This window comes from Panulirus ornatus, chromosome 31, assembly GCF_036320965.1.
Source record: "Panulirus ornatus isolate Po-2019 chromosome 31, ASM3632096v1, whole genome shotgun sequence".
NCBI lineage: Eukaryota > Metazoa > Arthropoda > Malacostraca > Decapoda > Palinuridae > Panulirus > Panulirus ornatus.
The window spans coordinates 17,217,990-17,240,655 of NC_092254.1; the positions used below are offsets into that span (position 1 = coordinate 17,217,990).

Genomic DNA, 22,666 nt, shown 5'->3' on the forward strand with positions numbered 1-22,666 from the left:
ATTAGAAAGGGTAGTGAGGGCTGAGATGAAGAAGCAAGATTGTTAGTGGAAGAGAAGAGAGGCATTTGGACGATTTTTGCAGGGAAGTAGTGGAAATGACTGGGAGATGTAGAAAAGAAAGCAGTAGGAGGTCAAGAGAAAGGTGCAAGAGGTGAAAAAGAGGGCAAATGAGAATTGGGGTGGGAAAGTATCATTATAAGAATTCATAGGGAGAATAAAAAGATGCTTTAGAAGGAGGTAAATAAAGTGCGTAAGACAAGAGAACAAGTGAAGGAGTCTAAGGTGGACGTAATAACAAGTGCTGGAGAAGTGAGGAGATGGAATAAGTATTTTGAAGGTTTGTTGAATGCGTTTGATGATAGAGTGACAGATATAGGGTGTTTTGATCGAGGTGGTGTGCGAAGTGAGAGGGTCAGGGAAAATAGTTTGGTAAACAAAGAAGAGGTAGTAAAAGCTTTGCGGAAGATGAAAGCCGGCAAGGCGGCGGATCTGGATGATATTCCAGTGGAACCTATTAAAAGAGGGGGTGGCTGTATTGTTGATTAATTGGTAGGGATATTCAATGTATGCATAATTCAGGGTGAAGTGCCTGAGGATTGGCGAAAAGCATGCATAGTGATATTGTACAAAGGCAAAGGGGATAAAGGTGAGTGCTAAATTACAGAGGTATTTGTTTGTTGAGTATTCCTGGTATTGATTGAGAGGGTGAAGGCATGTACAGAGCATCAGATTGGGGAAGACCAGTGTGGTTTCAGAAGTGGTAGAGGATGTGTGGATAAGGTGTTTGCTTTGAAGAATGTATGTGAGAAATACTTAGAAAAGCAAATGGATTTGTATGTAGCATTTATGGATCTGGAGAAGGCACATGACAGAGTTGATAAAGATGCTCTGTGGGAGGTATTAAGAATATATGGTGTAGGAGGTAAGGTTTTAGAAGCAGTGAAAAGTTTTTATCGAGGATGTAGGGCATGCGTACGAGTAGGAAGAGAGGAAAGTGATTGGTTCTCAGTGAATGTCGGTTTACGGCGGGGGTGCCTGATGTTTCCAGGGTTGTTTAGTTTCTTTATGGATGGGGCGGTTAGGGAGATGAATGCAAGAGTTTTTGAGAGAGGGACAAATATGAAGTCTCTTGTGGATCAGAGAGCTTGAGAAGTGAGTCAGCTGTAGTTCGCTGATGATACAGCACTGGTGGCTGATTCGGGTGAAAAACTGCAGAAGTTGGTGACTGAGTTTGGTAAAGTGCGTGAAAGAAGAAAGCTGAGAGAAAATGTGAATAAGAGCAAGGTTATTAGATACAGTAGGGTTGAGGGACAAGTCAATTGGAAGGTACGTTTGAATAGAGAAAAAGTGGAGGAAGTGAAGTGTTTTAGATATCAGGGAGTGGATTTAGCAGCGGATAGAACCATGGAAGCGGAAGTGAGTCACATGGTGGGGGAGGAGGCGAAGGTTTTCGGAGCGTAGATGAATGTATGGAAAGCGAGAATGTCATCTCGGAGAGCAAAAATGGCTATGTTTGAAGGAATAGTGGTTCCAACAATGTTATACGGTTGCGAGGCATGAGTAGATGAGTCAGAGTTAGAGGGAACGAGGAGAAGCAGGAGACCAAATTGCAGGTGGAAGTATGGAGTGAAAAAGATTTTGAGCTATCGGGGCCTGAACATGCATGAGGGTGAAAGGGGTGCAAGGAATAGAGTGAATTGGAATGGTGTGTTATATCCAACTTACCTCCCAATTGAACTGTCCCTCAACCCTACTTTAACTAATAACCTTGCTGTTATTAGGTTCAGTAGGGTTGAGGGTCAAGTTATTTATATATATATATATATATATATATATATATATATGTATATATATATATATATATATATATATATATATATATATATATATATATATATATATATATATATATATATATATATATATATATATATATATATATATATATATATACTGTATTGTTGACTGGTTGGTAAGGTTATTTAGTGTATGTATGATTTATGGTGAGGTGCCTGAGTATTGGCGGAATGCTTGCATAGTGCCATTGTGCAAAGGCAAAGGGGATAAGAGTGAGTGCTCAAATTACAGAGGTATAAGTTGGTTGAGTATTCCTGGTAAATTATATGGGAGGGTATTGATTGAGAGGGTGAAGGCATGTACAGAACATCAGATTGCATAAGAGCAGTGTGGTTTCAGAAGTGGTAGAGGATGAGTGGATCAGATGTTTGCTTTGAAGAATGTATGTGAGAAATACTAAGAAAAGCAAATTGATTTGTATGTAGCATTTATGGATCTGGAGAAGGCATATGATAGAGTTGATAGAGATGCTCTGTGGAAGGTATTAAGAATATATGGTGTGGGAGGCTAGTTGTTAGAAGCAGTGAAAAGTTTTTATCGAGGATGTAAGGCATGTGTACGTGTAGGAAGAGAGGGAAGTGATTGGTTCTCAGTGAATGTAGGTTTGCGGCAGGGGTGTGTGATGTCTCCATGGTTGTTTAATTTGTGTATGGATGGGGTTGTTAGGGAGGTGAATGCAAGAGTTTTGGAAAGAGGGGCAAGCAGGCAGTCTGTTGTGGATGAGAGAGCTTGGGAAATGAGTCAGTTGTTGTTCGCTGATGATACAGCGCTGGTGGCTGATTCATGTGAGAAACTGCAGAAGCTGGTGACTGAGTTTGGTAAAGTGTGTGAAAGAAGAAAGTTAAGAGTAAATGTGAATAAGAGCAAGGTTATTAGGTACAGTAGGGGTGAGGGTCAAGTCAATTGGGAGGTAAGTTTGAATGGAGAAAAATTGGAGTAAATAAAGTGTTTTAGATATCTGGAAGTGGATCTGGCAACGGATGGAACCATGGAAGTGGAAGTGAATCATAGGGTGGGGGAGGGGGCGAAAATTCTGGGAGCCTTGAAGAGTGTGTGGAAGTCGAGAACATTATCTCGGAAAGCAAAAATGGGTATGTTTGAGGGAATAGTGGTTCCAACAATGTTGTATGGTTGTGAGGCGTGGGCTATGGATAGAATTGTGCGCAGGAGGATGGATGTGCTGGAATTGAGATGTTTGAGGACAATGTGTGGTGTGAGATGGTTTGATCGAGTAAGTAATGTAAGGGTAAGAGAGATGTGTGGAAATAAAAAGAGTGTGGTTGAGAGAGCCGAAGAGGGTGTTTGAAATGGTTTGGTCACGTGGAGAGAATGAGTTAGGAAAGATTGACCAAGAGGATATATGTGTCAGAGGTGGAGGGAACGAGGAGAAGTGGGAGACCAAATTGGAGGTGGAAAGATGGAGTGAAAAAGATTTTGAGTGATCGGGGCCTGAACATGCAGGAGGGTGAAAGGCGTGCAAGGAATAGAGTGAATTGGAACGATGTGGTATACCGGGGTCGACGTGCTGTCAATGGATTGAACCAGGGCATGTGAAGCGTCTGGGGTAAACCATGGAAAGTTTTGTAGGGCCTGGATGTGGAAAGGGAGCTGTGGTTTCGGTGCATTATTACATGACAGCTAGAGACTGAGTGTGAACGAATGGGGCCTTTGTAGTCTTTTCCTAGCGCTACCTCGCACACATGAGGGGGGAGGGGGTTGTTATTCCATGTGTGGCGGGATGGCGATGGGAATAGATAAAGGCAGACAGTATGAATTATTATGTACATGTGTATATATGTATATGTCTCTGTGTGTGTATATATGTATACGTTGAGATGTATGGGTATGTATATTTGCGTGTGTGGACGTGTATGTATATACATGTGTATGTGGGTGGGTTGGGCCATTCTTTAGTCTGTTTCCTTGCGCTACCTCGCTAAGGCGGGAGACAGCGACAAAGCAAAATAAAAAAAAATAATGATGATATATATATATATATATATATATATATATATATATATATATATATATATATATATATATATATATATATATATATATATATATATATATATATATTTTTTTTTTTTTTTTTTTTTTTTTTTGCTTTGTCGCTGTCTCCCGCGTTTGCGAGGTAGCGCAAGGAAACAGACGAAAGAAATGGCCCAACCCACCCCCATACACATGTATATACATACGTCCACACACGCAAATATACATACCTACACAGCTTTCCATGGTTTACCCCAGACGCTTCACATGCCTTGATTCAATCCACTGACAGCACGTCGACCCCGGTATACCACAACTCTCCAATTCACTCTATTCCTTGCCCTCCTTTCACCCTCCTGCATGTTCAGGCCCCGATCACACAAAATCTTTTTCACTCCATCTTTCCACCTCCAATTTGGTCTCCCTCTTCTCCTCGTTCCCTCCACCTCCGACACATATATCCTCTTGGTCAATCTTTCCTCACTCATTCTCTCCATGTGCCCAAACCATTTCAAAACACCCTCTTCTGCTCTCTCAACCACGCTCTTTTTATTTCCACACATCTCTCTTACCCTTACGTTACTTACTCGATCAAACCACACCTCACACCACACATTGTCCTCAAACATCTCATTTCCAGCACATCCATCCTCCTGCGCACAACTCTATCCATAGCCCACGCCTCACAACCATACAACATTGTTGGAACCACTATTCCTTCAAACATACCCATTTTTGCTTTCCGAGATAATGTTCTCGACTTCCACACATTCTTCAAGGCTCCCAGAATTTTCGCCCCCTCCCCCACCCTATGACCCACTTCCGCTTCCATGGTTCCATCCGCTGCCAGATCCACTCCCAGATATCTAAAACACTTCACTTCCTCCAGCTTTTCTCCATTCAAACTTACCTCCCAATTGACTTGACCCTCAACCCTACTGTACCTAATAACCTTGCTCTTATTCACATTTACTCTTAACTTTCTTCTTTCACACACTTTACCAAACTCAGTCACCAGCTTCTGCAGTTTCTCACATGAATCAGCCACCAGCGCTGTATCATCAGCGAACAACAACTGACTCACTTCCCAAGCTCTCTCATCCCCAACAGACTTCATACTTGCCCCTCTTTCCAAAACTCTTGCATTCACCTCCCTAACAACCCCATCCATAAACAAATTAAACAACCATGGAGACATCACACACCCCTGCCGCAAACCTACATTCACTGAGAACCAATCACTTTCCTCTCTTCCTACACGTACACATGCCTTACATCCTCGATAAAAACTTTTCACTGCTTCTAACAACTTGCCTCCCACACCATATATTCTTAATACCTTCCACAGAGCATCTCTCTCTCTCTCTCTCTCTCTCTCTCTCTCTCTCTCTCTCTCTCTCTCTCTCTCTCTCTCTCTCTCTCTCTCTCTCTCTCTCTCTCTCTATATATATATATATATATATATATATATATATATATATATATATATATCTTTCTTTCATACTATTCGCCATTTCCCGCGTTAGCGAGGTAGCGTTAAGAACAGAGGACTGGGCCTTTGAGGGAATATCCTCATCTGGCCCCCTTCTCTGTTCCTTCTTTGGGAAAAAAAAAAAAAATATATATATATATATATATATATATATATATATATATATATATATATATATATATATATATATATATGTATATGTTTTCTGTATTAATCACGTCCTCAGTCATCGTATTCCATTCATCCACCAATCGTATAGATTTTTGTCAACAAGTTTAGTGCTTAATTTTCTTGTTCTCTGATTGGTGAATCCTTTCATCTCTGGGAGAACTGTTTACTCCTCACGTCATCATCGATGTTGAAAGCTTAATGGGTTGTGATCAGGTCATCCCTGACTCTTCCTTCCTCCAAGGTGGGCAAGTTTAGAATCTTTAGCCATTACGCGTATTAGCTTTCTGACACCAAGTTTGGTGTCTTTATATGGACTTTTTCAGCTAGGTTTACGTCTCTTTAAGTGCGTTGACCAAACTTGAAAAAGACATCTTAACTTGACCCTATGTAGGATAGGACCAACATGCTTCATGGTTCCTTCTGCATTTACTTGAGAGCCATCCTAATATTCTCCATCATGCAGTCCTAATATTCTCCATCATGCAGTCCTAATATTCTCCATCATGCAGTCCTAATATTCTCCATCATGCAGTCCTAATATTCTCCATCATGCAGTCCTAATATTCTCCATCATGCAGTGCTAATATTCTCCATCATGCAGTCCTAATGTTCTCCATCATGCAGTCCTAACATTCTCCATCATGCAGTCCTAATATTCTCCATCATGCAGTTCGTCTTGTTTCTTATCATCCTGGTGTGTCTCTGGTGACAGGTTATGGATGAGGTCGACTCCCAAGTCGTTCTCGTACACAAAATGCTGAAGTTTATATATTTTTTTGAAACAACCAAACTGAAGTTTTCTTTCATTATGACCCATCATCATTACCCTACGTTTTATATCTTTCATTATGACCCATCCTCATTACCCTACGTTTTATATCTTTCATTATGACCCATCTTCATTATCCTACGTTTTATATCTTTCATTATGACCCATCCTCATTACCCTACGTTTTATATCTTTCATTATGACCCATCATCATTATCCTACGTTTTATATCTTTCATTATGACCCATCATCATTACCCTACGTTTTTTATCTTTCATTATGACCCATCTTCATTACCCTACGTTTTATATCTTTCATTATGACCCATCATCATTATCCTACGTTTTATATCTTTCATTATGACCCATCATCATTATCCTACGTTTTATATCTTTCATTATGACCCATCATCATTATCCTACGTTTTATATCTTTCATTATGACCCATCTTCATTACCCTACGTTTTATATCTTTCATTATGACCCATCATCATTACCCTACGTTTTATATCTTTCATTATGACCCATCATCATTACCCTACGTTTTATATCTTTCATTATGACCCATCATCATTACCCTACGTTTTATATCTTTCATTATGACCCATCATCATTATCCTACGTTTTATATCTTTCATTATGACCCATCATCATTACCCTACGTTTTATATCTTTCATTATGACCCATCATCATTAACCTACGTTTTATATCTTTCATTATGACCCATCATCATTACCCTACGTTTTATATCTTTCATTATGACCCATCATCATTACCCTACGTTTCATATCTTTCATTATGACCCATCATCATTATCCTACGTTTTATATCTTTCATTATGACCCATCATCATTATCCTACGTTTTATATCTTTCATTATGACCCATCATCATTATCCTACGTTTTATATCTTTCATTATGACCCATCATCATTATCCTACGTTTTATATCTTTCATTATGACCCATCATCATTATCCTACGTTTTATATCTTTCATTATGACCCATCATCATTACCCTACGTTTTATATCTTTCATTATGACCCATCATCATTACCCTACGTTTTATATCTTTCATTATGACCCATCATCATTATCCTACGTTTTATATCTTTCATTATGACCCATCATCATTACCCTACGTTTTATATCTTTCATTATGACCCATCATCATTACCCTACGTTTTATACCTTTCATTATGACCCATCATCATTATCCTACGTTTTATATCTTTCATTATGACCCATCATCATTACCCTACGTTTTATATCTTTCATTATGACCCATCATCATTATCCTACGTTTTATATCTTTCATTATGACCCATCATCATTACCCTACGTTTTATATCTTTCATTATGACCCATCATTATTATCCTACATTTTATATCAACCATATATGAGACTAAATTGGGAGCCCGTTTAGGTTCCCTTGTAAATAATATGCAATCTTATCCATTTTTCACCGTCTTGATGACCTTAACATTAGCCACACACATATTCAGGACTTCAACGACTTCATTATGACCCATCATCATTACCCTACGTTTTATATCTTTCATTATGACCCATCATCATTACCCTACGTTTTATACCTTTCATTATGACCCATCATCATTATCCTACGTTTTATATCTTTCATTATGACCCATCATCATTACCCTACGTTTTATATCTTTCATTATGACCCATCATTATTATCCTACATTTTATATCAACCATATATGAGACTAAATTGGGAGCCCGTTTAGGTTCCCTTGTAAATAATATGCAATCTTATCCATTTTTCACCGTCTTGATGACCTTAACATTAGCCACACACATATTCAGGACTTCAACGAGGTAATTCATTGTAATTAATGTAATTCATTGATTAAGAATAGTATTGGTCCTAAAGCAGAACACTTTGGCATTCCAATGATCACTTCAAACCATGTGAAGAAGGTTCCTCTGATATGTGGCCTCCATTTCCTAATAATGGGATAATCATCTAACCATCGGTGGAGTCTCCCCTTCTTCGTGCCTGATGATCCAGCTTCTTAATCAGCTCCTCGCACGTTAGAGTCAAATGCTTTATGACATTCAAGATATAAACAATCTACCCAGCCCTCGATTAAGCTCACTCTCTCATACAACACTCTTCCTCCTCTTCATAAAACCTCGTCGGTTCTTACTTAGGCAATTTTTCCTTTATGTAAAGTCGTCATTTTCTTTCTGATTAATTTTCTAACAACTTACAGACCAAACCCGTCAGAGCCACTGGTCTGTAGTTAAGCGCCTCTTCCCGATTTCTTTCATACAGATGGCCATAATGTTGGGGTTTTTTTTCCCACTCTCTTGTCACTTTGTTTTGATCGAGTGATTTCGTCAACAATGTATCTGCAGCACATAAGGGGAAATGTCACCTTGTATTCATCAAGATCTTTCAGTACTGAGTCATATCTGGATATCTCAGTCTTCATACACCTCCTCCACATCACATCCCACCGGTGCTGGGAGTACACCTCCTCCACATCACATCACACTGGTGCTGGGAGTACACCTCCTCCACATCACATCACACTGGTGCTGGGAGTACGCTTCCTCAACATCACATCCCACTGGTGCTGGGAGTACGCCTCCTCCACATCACATCCCACTGGTGCTGGGAGTACAGTGTCTTTCGCTGGGAAAACACTTTTGAACGTGTCGTTCAGTTCCTTACGTCATCCTCAACTCTTTTACCTTCTGAATCTCTTAGCTTGATCTGCTGCTCTTTAAGTAACAGCTTACTCCTGACAGCTGACTTCTGACAGCTGTCTCCTGACAGCTGTCTCCTGACAGCTGACTCCTGACAGCTGACTCCTGACAGCTGTCTCCTGACAGCTTACTCCTGACAGCTTACTCCTGACAGCTTACTCCTGACAGCTGACTCCTACAGCTGACTCCTGACAGCTGTCTCCTGACAGCTTACTCCTGACAGCTGTCTCCTGACAGCTTACTCCTACAGCTGACTCCTGACAGCTGTCTCCTGACAGCTGACTCCTGACAGCTGACTCCTGACAGCTGTCTCCTGACAGCTGACTCCTGACAGCTGACTCCTGACAGCTGTCTCCTGACAGCTGACTCCTGACAGCTTACTCCTGACAGCTGACTTCTGACAGCTGTCTCCTGACAGCTGACTCCTGACAGCTGACTTCTGACAGCTGTCTCCTGACAGCTGACTCCTGACAGCTGTCTCCTGACAGCTTACTCCTACAGCTGACTCCTGACAGCTGTCTCCTGACAGCTGACTCCTGACAGCTGACTCCTAACAGCTGACTCCTGACAGCTGTCTCCTGACAGCTTATCCTGACAGCTGACTCCTGACAGCTTATCCTGACAGCTGACTCCTGACAGCTTACTCCTGACAGTTGACTCCTGACAGCTTACTCCTACAGCTGACTCCTGACAGCTGTCTCCTGACAGCTGACTCCTGACAAATTTATAAAAATTTTGAATTTTCACCAGCCTTGTCCACCACATTCTTGCATATGCTGACAGGTTGGAGGGTCACATTCATCTCCACTACACATGTGTAAGTTCCTTGTTTTAAAACTTCGTTGAATAAACCTTTCTTTCCTGACCTTCCCTCTATACTTGAGGCTACAGCTACAAATGTCTCCATTCCTTATTTGTAATTCACATAGAACCTCTCACCATAATGCCCTGGTTCCTGGCTTCTGAACTTTATATCCAAATCTATTTCATCATAGAAACGATAGAAAGCTGTGTAGTTTCCATTATGTCCCCTGAAAGTTATATATCACTTCTGTTCTCTTCACTTCATCGTTTGCCATATAATCATATGTAAACATTAATCTTAAGATTACATGATCACTTTCTCCAAGTGGTGTAAGGTATATGATATCATTGATGTAATCAAGTGGTGTAAGATATATGATATCATTGATGTAATCAAGTGGTGTAAGATATATGATATCACTGATGTAATCAAGTGATGTAAGATATATATCATTGATGTAATCAAGTGGTGTAAGATATATGATATCACTGATGTAATCAAGTGATGTAAGATATATATCATTGATGTAATCAAGTGGTGTAAGATATATGATATCATTGATGTAATCAAGTGATGTAAGATATATGATATCATTGATGTAATCAAGTGGTGTAAGATATATGATATCACTGATGTAATCAAGTGATGTAAGATATATATCATTGATGTAATCAAGTGGTGTAAGATATATGATATCATTGATGTAATCAAGTGATGTAAGATATATATCATTGATGTAATCAAGTGGTGTAAGGTATATGATATCACTGATGTAATCAAGTGATGTAAGATATATATCATTGATGTAATCAAGTGGTGTAAGATATATGATATCACTGATGTAATCAAGTGATGTAAGATATATGATATCATTGATGTAATCAAGTGGTGTAAGATATATGATATCATTGATGTAATCAAGTGGTGTAAGATATATGATATCATTGATGTAATCAAGTGGTGTAAGATATATGATATCATTGATGTAATCCTTGTGAAGATAAGAATTAGTCATGAAGATGGTTTAGTCCATCTCACCTGAGCGTGTTCACTGACATTGTGATATGAAATATGTTCCTGTACACACACACGGAGGCTCCACAACTCCCTGTGTCACCACGAGAAAACAATTCCCGCCAGTTTGTCTCCTTAAAGTTGGGATCCGACTTTACCATGACTTTACCATGACTTTACCATGACTTTATCATGACTTTACCATGACTTTATCATGACTTTACCATGACTTTACCATGACTTTACCATGACTTTATCATGACTTTACCATGACTTTACCATGACTTTACCATGACTTTATCATGACTTTACCATGACTTTACCATGACTTTACCATGACTTTATCATGACTTTACCATGACTTTACCATGACTTTACCATGACTTTACCATGACTTTATCATGACTTTACCATGACTTTACCATGACTTTATCATGACTTTACCATGACTTTATCATGACTTTACCATGACTTTACCATGACTTTACCATGACTTTACCATGACTTTATCATGACTTTACCATGACTTTACCATGACTTTACCATGACTTCACCATGACTTTACCATAACTTTACCATGACTTTACCATGACTTTACCATGACTTTATCATGACTTTACCATGACTTTATCATGACTTTATCATGACTTTACCATGACTTTACCATGACTTTATCATGACTTTACCATGACTTTACCATGACTTTACCATGACTTTACCATGACTTTACCATGACTTTACCATGACTTTGCCATGACTTTACCATGACTTTATCATGACTTTACCATGACTTTACCATGACTTTACCATGACTTTACCATGACTTTATCATGACTTTACCATGACTTTACCATGACTTTACCATGACTTTATCATGACTTTACCATGACTTTATCATGACTTTACCATGACTTTACCATGACTTTACCATGACTTTACCTGCTGGTAGATATGTGTGTTGTGATGGACTTTCCTAATTGTTCGTTCGTTATTGTCGTTGTACATTGGTTCTGGATGACTTAACGTCTTTTCCAAGTCACCCACACAGCAACAGACCACCGGGTCTCTCAGAGGCCTTTTGTGATGGTGGAAGATATGAGACTCTCACAGATCAGTGTGGCCAGAGTTGCAAGACCAACACAGAATTCTAGAAGAAAAGTCTACAAACTCTCATTGTGACTAAGGACCCGCAAGCAATATAAGTTGAAGACTTGACGCGAAGTATTTAATAAGTCTCTTGTTAAACGTACTTACAGAACTGCTTCAGCCAGTTTGCAAATTGTTCCATATGTTAACAATGTCGTTGATGAAGAAGTACTTCGCCATACTCGAGGTCAAACATTTGCACACAAGTTTGTATTCATTACTTCCAGTGAAATTAGACAAGATTATCAAAACCTTTGATAATCTTGAATACTTGTATTACATCATCTCTTAACCTTCTTTTCTCTTAGTTAAATAGATTCAAGTCGTTTAGTTAGTTCTCTCATGATTTGCATCTCATTCTAGAGATCATCTTGGTACCTTGTATTTGTACTCTCTTCAATGTTTCTACGAATTTTTTTTTTTTCAACTTGGTTGACCAAGACTGAACACAGTACTTAAGATGGAGACACAGAGTTAAATCATAAACGGTAGGGATGACTTCTCTAGACTTATAGTCGAAATCCCTTCCTATGAATAGAAGAATCATGTTCGTTCATCACCACGTCACTGCATTGCTAACTTGGTTTTAGGTCAATAGCGATAGTACGGTCAAATCTTTTTTCTTTATTTGTATTTTGAAGCTTAATAGAATTCAAGCTGTAGCTTATCTTTAAGGTTTTACTAGTGAAGAAACAATTTTCCACTCGTCGATATTGAAATATATTTGCCACCTCAGCTCATAATCTCTCAGTTTTTCTCTGCCAGTTTGAGGATGCAAACTTTCACGTCGATATGTAGATTTATTTTCCAGCTTCGTATAATCTTCAAATTTTAATATCTTACAACGTAACTCATTATTTATATCATTAATGCATATAAGAAAGAGAACCGGTCCCAAGCCTGATCCTTGTGGCACCCCGGGTGGTTGTTACGTTTAACCATTGTGAGGCTCGATCACCAACCACTGCTCTTTGTTTAAAGCCATTCAGCCACTTCCCATCCACTGTAGTACACTGAATCATAACCCGTCAAAACCCTGACCTGATGAAGTAATCTTTGATCGCAACTTTATCGAGCGTGTTTTGAACGCCTCGATAGATGACGTCATCTGCTGTATTTTCGTAATGCATGTTGATTGTATCATAAAAGAAATTAACAAGATTTGTCAGACATGAGCGATTTCATCGAAACTCAGACTGAGAATCGTTTATTAAGTTGTGGTCATCTAGATGGTTTACGATACTGTCTTGAATGATGGTTTCCATAATGTTTCCATCTACAAACTTGAAGTTACTAAGACGATCATTTCCGGGTGGTGACTTACCACCTTTCTTGAATATCGGTGTTACATTGGCGAGCGTTCATTCATCTGGAACTTTTCCTGTAGCGAGCAAGTTACTGAGAAATACAGTCAAGAACTGGATTATCGCATTTTTCGCCTTTTCATTTCCCTCAAATAAAACTTCTCACAGACTGCCGTATTATTCAGTCTCATTCCTTATAGTTTTCTCAGATTTTCCGTCAGTTTCTTACAGAACGCTGAGCTCGTGACAAAATGGACTTGTGTCTTCGATCGTAAATACGTATGCATTTAAGATTTTTGCCGTGGCTTTGTGGTCCTAAAGCAAGTCACTATTTTCCATGATTGATGAACCAGTTGACTGGGTAATAACTCGCTCGCTTCTAACATAAGTATAAAACACTTATATGTTTCTTTTGCTATTTTTAGCAACATGCGCTTTATACTGACCTCTACTTTATCAGATAAGTCTTCCAGTTTCTTTACAACAGTTAACATATTTTACTATGACATGTTGGTGAGGTTAAGTTAGGTTAAGTTAGGTTAGGTTAGGTTATTGGTGTAACATGTTGGTCATAACATGCTAGTTATAACATGTTGGTTACAACATGTTGGTTATTAGTCTATTTGAGTTTGAGTTACTTTCTTAGACAAGAAGCACTTCATTTATTTAACAGTTCTGTCATCTTGCCTTCGTACTGGAAATAGACCTACTACTCATTGGCATCAGCGTTGCCTATTCTGCTTTGAAAGTTTTACTGAAGCTTTTCCAAGTTATGTTCATATCGTCTACATTGACCATAACCTCCTAAGTTTACCTGTCAAGAGTAATACGATGATCAATAAAACTGCAAGTTTAGATTGGGTATTACTCTCCAGTAGTCATGTTGACCAACTTACATGCAGTGTTGAGAATGACCTCAAAAGTGGTTCATCGTTGCTCACTTGTTCCCAACTCTTCTCTAACGTCAACATTATGAACCAGATCATCATATTCTGATGTACAACTAAATCTAACAAGTTTTCGTCGCGAGTAAGTTTCTCGACCAATTGGATTCGGGCAAAATCAAGCAAAGTTACGCAGAATCCACGCGGGCCCGAAGCTACTGTCATGGGATGCTCCCCACTTACATACAGGTAAAGTACAATCTCCTGTGATAGAATCTGTTCATCACAAGTTTGTGCTAACTGATCATCATATCCTTCGCTTGGCTCTGGTGTCTGTGCAGGGAATATATAATCTAGTCTCACTGTTAATTTCTTACGATTTTTATCTTTAAAACGAAGTCGGCTTTCTCAAAGACGACAACGTTTTTCATCACAAGATAAGATAAGATAAGATGAGCTTTAACAGATACAAATCTGTTAGAGTATTCTCAGATTAGACAATGTGTTGCTTTTGTGTTATGTTTGGGAAGTGTGAGCGTCGTAGGTGATGTCTTGAATACGTACTGTTTTGTGGAAGGGACGTGATTGTCTATTCGAGGTGATTCGAGGATGAAGGCTAGATTTTTCTCCGTTTGTGATTAACAGAATCACTGAAGACTTATGTGGAGATGTAGACATTCTTTTCTGAGGTGAGCCATTTTTCCTGTAGTGTGATGGAGTGTAACAGGTTTGTTGATGCGACTGTGGTGTTATAGTGTTGTGTTTATGTTGTGGGTTGTTGCAGGTTATGTACGATATTACTGATGATGGCTGGAGATAGAACAGTCATTTGGGAAGCTCCTTCATAGAACTTAGAGGTTTAAGAGGTGAACCCGTTGTGAGAGCCACCTTGCGATAGTGTCAAGTATCATTTATGTGAGGATGTGTCGAGGCAGAGGGTTAGATGCGTTCTTGACTGCCACAAACATTGCGTGGGATGTATTTGGCAGCATCCATATAGTTTCCACTGTAGCATTTGGTCACCACTTTTCCTTCTCAATGACCAGGAGTCTGAAAGTTATGTGTACATATTCCAGGAGGCTGGTTGGAGCTCTTTTGTAAGAAATAAATGCAAGAAAAAGAAGTATTTTCACTGTTGCATTCCCTCACCTTCCCAGGTTGCGAGGACCAAGATGGTAACTGGATCCGTCTAAATGAAGTAGTGGAAAGTAACGCCAAGAAATGCATCATGAAGGTTTGCCGAGGAAACAGCACGATCAGTGATGAAAGTGTGGCAGACAACTGCGACTGTAAGATATTTTCTGGAGTGGAAGTTTTAGGTTACATAGACAGGCGTGCACAAGAGAGACTTTTGGATGTGAATATGCTGAGGTGGGCAGCAAGTGGGATGTCTGATCATTACTATCTCCAGGTGAGGGTGAAGATTTGTAGAGTTTTTCCGATAAGAGGAAATGATGAGAGAGAGAGAGAGAGAGAGAGAGAGAGAGAGAGAGAGAGAGAGAGAGAGAGAGAGAGAGAGAGAGAGAGAGAGAGAGAGAGAGAGAGAGAGAGAGAGAGAGAGAGAGAGAGAGAGAGAGAAGGAGCTGGTGAAAGTAAGTGAGATTGGAAGAGACTTGTGATGACATAGACCATGAACGAATTATTGTAGGATGACAGAAAGTGATAATAAACAAAGCTAGGAGAGGAGATGAGGAATGGGACGTAATCAAGGAACCAGAGCTGGCATGTAGGAGAGAGTTGTGTGGCATGTGAAAGCACAGGAGTGGGGAGATGAGAAAGGGGAGGGAGTGGCGGAATGAAGAATTAAAGTTTACTCATGAAAAATGAAAGGAATGGAGGTATTTACAAGGAAGGAGTGCGAGTGACGAGGAAGTGCACATGAGAAAGAGGTGGGTCAAGAGGAAGGTGCAAATGCTGTTAAAGAGGGGCATCAGAAAACTTCAGAGAGAATAGTATTTTGGGGGAGCAAGTGTGAGAAAAATGAAAGAACAAATGATAACATCGGTGAAGAAGGAAAAAGCGGATATGGTAACAGGCAATGATGACGCAAAGAGATGATAATTTTTTGAAGGATTCTTGAATGTACTGTATGATAGGATGGTACCGTTTGGGTCGATGGATGCGACGTAAGGAAGCATAGCAAGTTTGGTAGGAAGAGAAGATGAGATGCGCAAGATGAATAATGGCAAGACGGCTGGAGTGGATGGTATTGCAGGTGAATCTCCAAAGTGGGTGACTATGTTGTTAACTGGTTTGTTAGGATTTCCAGTGTACGTATGGATCATAAAGTGTCTGAAGATTAGTGAAGTGCATGCATAGCGTTATTGTACAAATATATGGGAGACAAAGGTAAGTGTTCGAAGTACAGAGGTATGATTGAATTAACTGAGTGGTTTCAGGAGTGGTGAAGGATGTGTGGATCACCTGTTTGCTTTGAGGAACGTGTATGAGAAATACTTTGAAAAACAGAATAATTTGCATGACATTTATGGACGTGAAGAAAGCCTAGAATATGGTTGATAGAGATTCTCTGGGGAAGGTCTCACGAGGATATGATGTGGGAGGAAAGCTGTTAGAACTAGTAAAATGTTTTTATCAAGGATGTAAGGCATGTGTGCGAGTAGGTAGAGAGGAGGATAAGTGGTTCCAGGTAAAGGTGGGTCTGCAGAAGAGATGTGTGGCGCCACCATGGCTGTTTAATTTGTTTACTGATGAGGTAAAGATGAAGATAGATGAAGGATGTTGGAGAGAGGAGGAGGTATACAATGTGTAGGGAGCAGGAGATATACAATGTGTAGGGAGGAGGAGGTATACAATGCGTAGGGAGGAGGAGGTATACAATGTGTAGGGAGGAGGAGGTATACAATGTGTAGGGAGGAGGAGGTATGCAATGTGTAGGCCGTGAGGAGGGTCTGAGATGTGCCTCAGTTGTTGTTTCCTGTTGACACATCGCTGGTGGGAGATGCGAGTGTGAACTACAGAAGTTTGTGTCTGAGTTTGGAAAAGTGTGTAAAAGGAGAAAGTTGAGAGTTGATATGAATAAAAGCAAGGTTAATAGGTATAGTAGTGCAGAGAGACAGTTTAGTTTGCGTGTAAGTGATTTATTTACTGGAAGTGGACATAGCACCAAATGAAAATGGAAGCTGAAGTGGTTCATAAGGAGGGCGAGTAAGCGAAGGTTCTGGGAGTGTTGAGGAATATGTGAAAAGAAGTTCATTATCTGGCAGGGAATATTTGAAGGTATGGGAGTCCCACATAGAATATAGATGAGGATGTGCGGAAGAGGGTAGATGTGTTGTGAAGTGTTTGAGGACAATATGTGTTGTGAGGTAGTTTGATCGAGTAAAGAGTGATAGGGTTAGAGAGACGTGTGGTGAACAGAAGAGTGTGGTGGAAAGAGCCGAAGAGGATGTGATGAAATGGTTTGAACTTATAGAAAGAATGAGGGAGGAGAGGCTGAGAAAGAGGATATATGTGTGAGAGGAAGAGAGAGAAAGGAGAAGGAGGAAACCAATGTAGATATGGAAATAGGGAGTGAAAAATGTTTTTAGTGATCAAAGCCTGAACATGCAGGAGGGTGAGAGGTGTGCACGGGATAAAGTGAATTGGAGCGATGTGGTATACAAGGGGTGACGTGCTGTCAATGGACTGAACTAGAGCATATGAAAGGCTTGGTTGTGGATAGGGAGCTATGGTTTTGGTGTATTACACATGACAACTAGAGAATAGATGTGAGCGGATGTGGCCTTTTCCACGTCTGTTCGCTGTACAACCCCGCTAACGTGGGAAACTCGAACAAATATGAAAGTAAAAAGGAGAGGAACTATTTGTATTCTTTCTTCGGAAGGTCTTCGTTTATTCAGTTTTATGATTAGATTACCTCCTGATTATCATGTTGAAAACAGCGTATGTGGATGTGGTCATAGAACATAGTCATGAATACATTTCCATGTATAGATAAGGTAAATGTCGTTTGACCCAACTACAATACAATTCTTGTCGTATGATATGGTATTTCTGGCTCAGGTTGTGTGTTGGGGAACCAGCTGTACAAAAACGGAGCAGAGATAAGGCCGAGCCCCTGTGTGAAGTTCTTCTGCCGGAATGAATTATGGCAACCCAGTCAGACACTCGATGATGGTAAACACCTTCCAAACTGTTGTTCTCGTGGTTTATGTCACATACGAAGTTTATTGTAACTCTGTAGAGGAAACTAACGTGATGATATTACAGTAAGCAGGGTAGGAGGTGGTACCTAATGTTAGTGTGTATAGTAGCAGTGTTAGTGTTAGCAGTAGATATAGAGGGTGGCAGGCAGTAGAGAGGTACTACCACCTGAGTTTGAGGGATATAAAGGTGATGCAGCACGACCTCGCTACATACCTTCCCTCAATCTCAGTTCGTCAACACTTGTTCCCTTTCCTCATGAACATGGGGGATGCTGGTATTCAGTCCTATAACCTCATCATCTCACAACACAACAATAAACAACACACAACTCACACACAACATTGTCTTTCTCTTGTTTCTTATCTTTCACTTTTTTTCTATATTTATTGTCGTACATGTGACTGATAATGTTGCACGGATCTGCGCTACGGGTGTGAAGGGTTGAACGGATCCCAAGAGCCACTTAACTGCCACCGTGCGACTGGGATCCAGCCCACCTCCATAGCTACAGCTCCCACACGCGACTCTTATCCGTCCATTTCTGCAACACCTTCGGTCGTGACTCACACTTGTTTACTTCCTCTAACATTCGTTTCTAATTTGTTGTTCACGTCTCTGGAGTCCAGCCATGCACGGCTGAATCTCCTCTGCACCATCAGATCCTCCACCTATGATCCCCAGCACCGAGGATGAAGTTTGCTCTTACCTACCTACTGCTGACCCGGTGCATTGTGACTGTCATGCCAACTTACCTACCTACTGCTGACCCGGTGCATTGTGACTGTCATGCCAACTTACCTGCCTACTGCTGGCTCGGTGCATTGTGACTGTCATGCCAACTTACCTACCTACTGCTGACCCGGTGCATTGTGACTGTCATGCCAACTTACCTGCCTACTGCTGACCCGGTGCATTGTGACTGTCATGCCAACTTACCTGCCTACTGCTGGCCCAGTGCATTGTGACTGTCATGCCAACTTACCTACCTACTGCTGGCCCGGTGCATTGTGACTGTCATGCCAACTTACCTACCTACTGCTGACCCGGTGCATTGATGCCAACTGACCCAGAATCTCTCTACTCTCTATAACCAGCACTGTAAACAAATGTACAAGACAGCTCTCTGATCTGTCAGTAGGATTACTTTGTTACCTGATCTGTCAGTAGGATTACTTTGTTACCTGATCTGTTAGTAGGATTACTTTGTTACCTGATCTGTCAGTAGGATTACTTTGTTACCTGATCTGTCAGTAGGATTACTTTGTTACCCGATTTGTCAGTAGGATTACTTTGTTACCTGATCTGTCAGTAGGATTACTTTGTTACCTGATCTGTCAGTAGGATTACTTTGTTACCTGATCTGTCAGTAGGATTACTTTGTTACCTGATCTGTCAGTAGGATTACTTTGTTACCTGATCTGTCAGTAGGATTACTTTGTTACCTGATCTGTCAGTAGGATTACTTTGTTACCTGATCTGTTAGTAGGATTACTTTGTTACCTGATCTGTCAGTAGGATTACTTTGTTACCTGATCTGTCAGTAGGATTACTTTGTTACCTGATCTGTTAGTAGGATTACTTTGTTACCTGATCTGTCAGTAGGATTACTTTGTTACCTGATCTGTCAGTAGGATTACTTTGTTACCTGATCTGTCAGTAGGATTACTTTGTTACCTGATCTGTCAGTAGGATTACTTTCATGATTACATTGATATCACTTTCATTCCTTAGTGAGTTGTTCGCACTCTACCTTCCCACGCTGACTTATCATAATGACCAGCAGGAAGTAATGTTATCATTATTATCAGAGAACACAGCTGCTGGCAACACTGACCACTGTCATCAACACAGCTGCTGGCAACACTGACCACTGTCATCAACACAGCTGCTGACAACACTCACCACTGTCATCAACACAGCTGCTGGCAACACTGACCACTGTCATCAACACAGCTGCTGGCAACACTGACCACTGTCATCAACACAGCTGCTGACAACACTGACCACTGTCATCAACACAGCTGCTGACAACACTGACCACTGTCATCAACACAGCTGCTGGCAACACTGACCACTGTCATCAACACAGCTGCTGGCAACACTGACCACTGTCATCAACACAGCTGCTGACAACACTGACCACTGTCATCAACACAGCTGCTGGCAACACTGACCACTGTCATCAACACAGCTGCTGACAACACTGACCACTGTCATCAACACAGCTGCTGGCAACACTGACCACTGTCATCAACACAGCTGCTGACAACACTGACCACTGTCATCAACACAGCTGCTGGCAACACTGACCACTGTCATCAACACAGCTGCTGGCAACACTGACCACTGTCATCAACACAGCTGCTGGCAACACTGACCACTGTCATCAACACAGCTGCTGACAACACTGACCACTGTCATCAACACAGCTGCTGACAACACTGACCACTGTCATCAACACAGCTGCTGGCAACACTGACCACTGTCATCAACACAGCTGCTGGCAACACTGACCACTGTCATCAACACGGCTGCTGACAACACTGACCACTGTCATCAACACAGCATCATCTCATACGGTAACTCAACACTGCGTCATCACATACGGTACCTCAACACTGCATCATCACATACGGTACCTCAACACTGCATCATCACATACGAGACCTTAACACTGAATCATCACATACGGTACCTCAACAATGCATCATCACATACGGTACCCCACCACTGCGTTATCACATACGGTACCTCTACATTGCGTCATCACATACGGTACCTCAATACTGCATCATTACGAACGGTACTTCACACTGCATCATCACATACGGTACCTCAACACTGCATCATCACATACGGTACCTCAACACTACATCATCACATACGGTACCTCAACACTGTGTCATCACATACGGTACCTGTACACTGCGTCATCATATACGGTACCTCAACTCTGCATCATCACATACGGTACCTCAACACTGCATCATCACTTACGGTACCTCGACACTACGTCATCACATACGGCACCTCAACATTGCGTCATCATATACGGTACCTCAACACTGCATCATCACATACGGTACCTCAACACCGCGTCATCACATACGGTACCTCAACATTAAATCATCACATACGATACCTCAACAATGCGTCATCACATGCGGTACCTCAACACTGCGTCATCACATAGGGTACCTCAACACTGCGTTATCACTTACGGTACCTCAACACTGCGTCATCACATACGTTACCTCAACACTGCATCATCACATACGGTACCTCAACACTGCATCATCACATACGTTACCTCGACACTGTGTCATCACATTCCGTACCTCAACACTGCGTCATCACATACATTACCTCAACATTGCGTCATCACATACAGTACCTCAACACTGCATCATCACATACAGTACGTCAACACTGCATCATCACATACAGTACCTCAACAGTGCATTATGACATACGGTACCTAAACACTGCATCATCACATAACGTACATCTACACCGCATCATCAAATAAGGGACCTCAACACTGAATAATCACATACAATACCTCAGCACTGAGTCATCACATACGGTACATCAACACTGCGTCATCACATACGGTACCTCAACACTGCGTCATCACATACGGTACCTCAAAATTGCGACATCACATAGGGTACCTCAACAATGAGTCATCTGCATCATGAGTCACTGCAATGAGTCACTGCATCATAACACACGGTTCCGCAATACTGCGTCATCACATGCGGTACCTATACACTGCGTCATCACATACGGTACCTCAACACTGCATCATTACATACGGTACCTCAACACAGCATCATCACATACGGTACCTCAACACTCCATCATCACATACGGTGCCTCAACACTGCGTCATCAAATACGGTACCCCAACACTGTGTCATCACATACGGTACCTCAACACTGCTTCATCACATACGGTACCTCAACACTGCATCATCACATACGATACCTCAACACTGCATCATCACATACGGTACCTGAACACTGCGTCATCACATACGGTACCTCAACACCATATCATCAAATACGGTACATCAACATAGTGTCATCACATACAGTACCTCAACACTGCTTCATCACATACGGTACCTCAACACTGCGTTATCACATACGGTACCTCAAAAATACATCATCACATACGGTACTTCAACATTGCATCATCACATACGGTACCTCAACAATGCGTCATCACACAAGGTACCTAAGCACTGCGTCATCACACACGGTACCTCAACAATGCATCATCACATACGGTACCTCTAAATTGCATCATCACATAC

At 40.9% G+C, this 22,666-nt stretch overlaps 1 protein-coding gene across 4 annotated transcripts in view; it reads left to right on the top strand.

The window, feature by feature from the left end:
• LOC139758846 (BMP-binding endothelial regulator protein-like) overlaps positions 1-22,666 on the top strand; it is a 254,066-nt gene that overhangs the window by 88,885 nt on the left and 142,515 nt on the right. For all 4 annotated transcript variants that reach the window (XM_071680701.1, XM_071680704.1, XM_071680702.1 and 1 more), the window contains 2 exons: positions 15,332-15,463; positions 18,201-18,314. In XM_071680701.1, the coding sequence (XP_071536802.1) occupies positions 15,332-15,463; positions 18,201-18,314 (246 nt within the window). The remainder of the gene's footprint in view (positions 1-15,331; positions 15,464-18,200; positions 18,315-22,666) is intronic.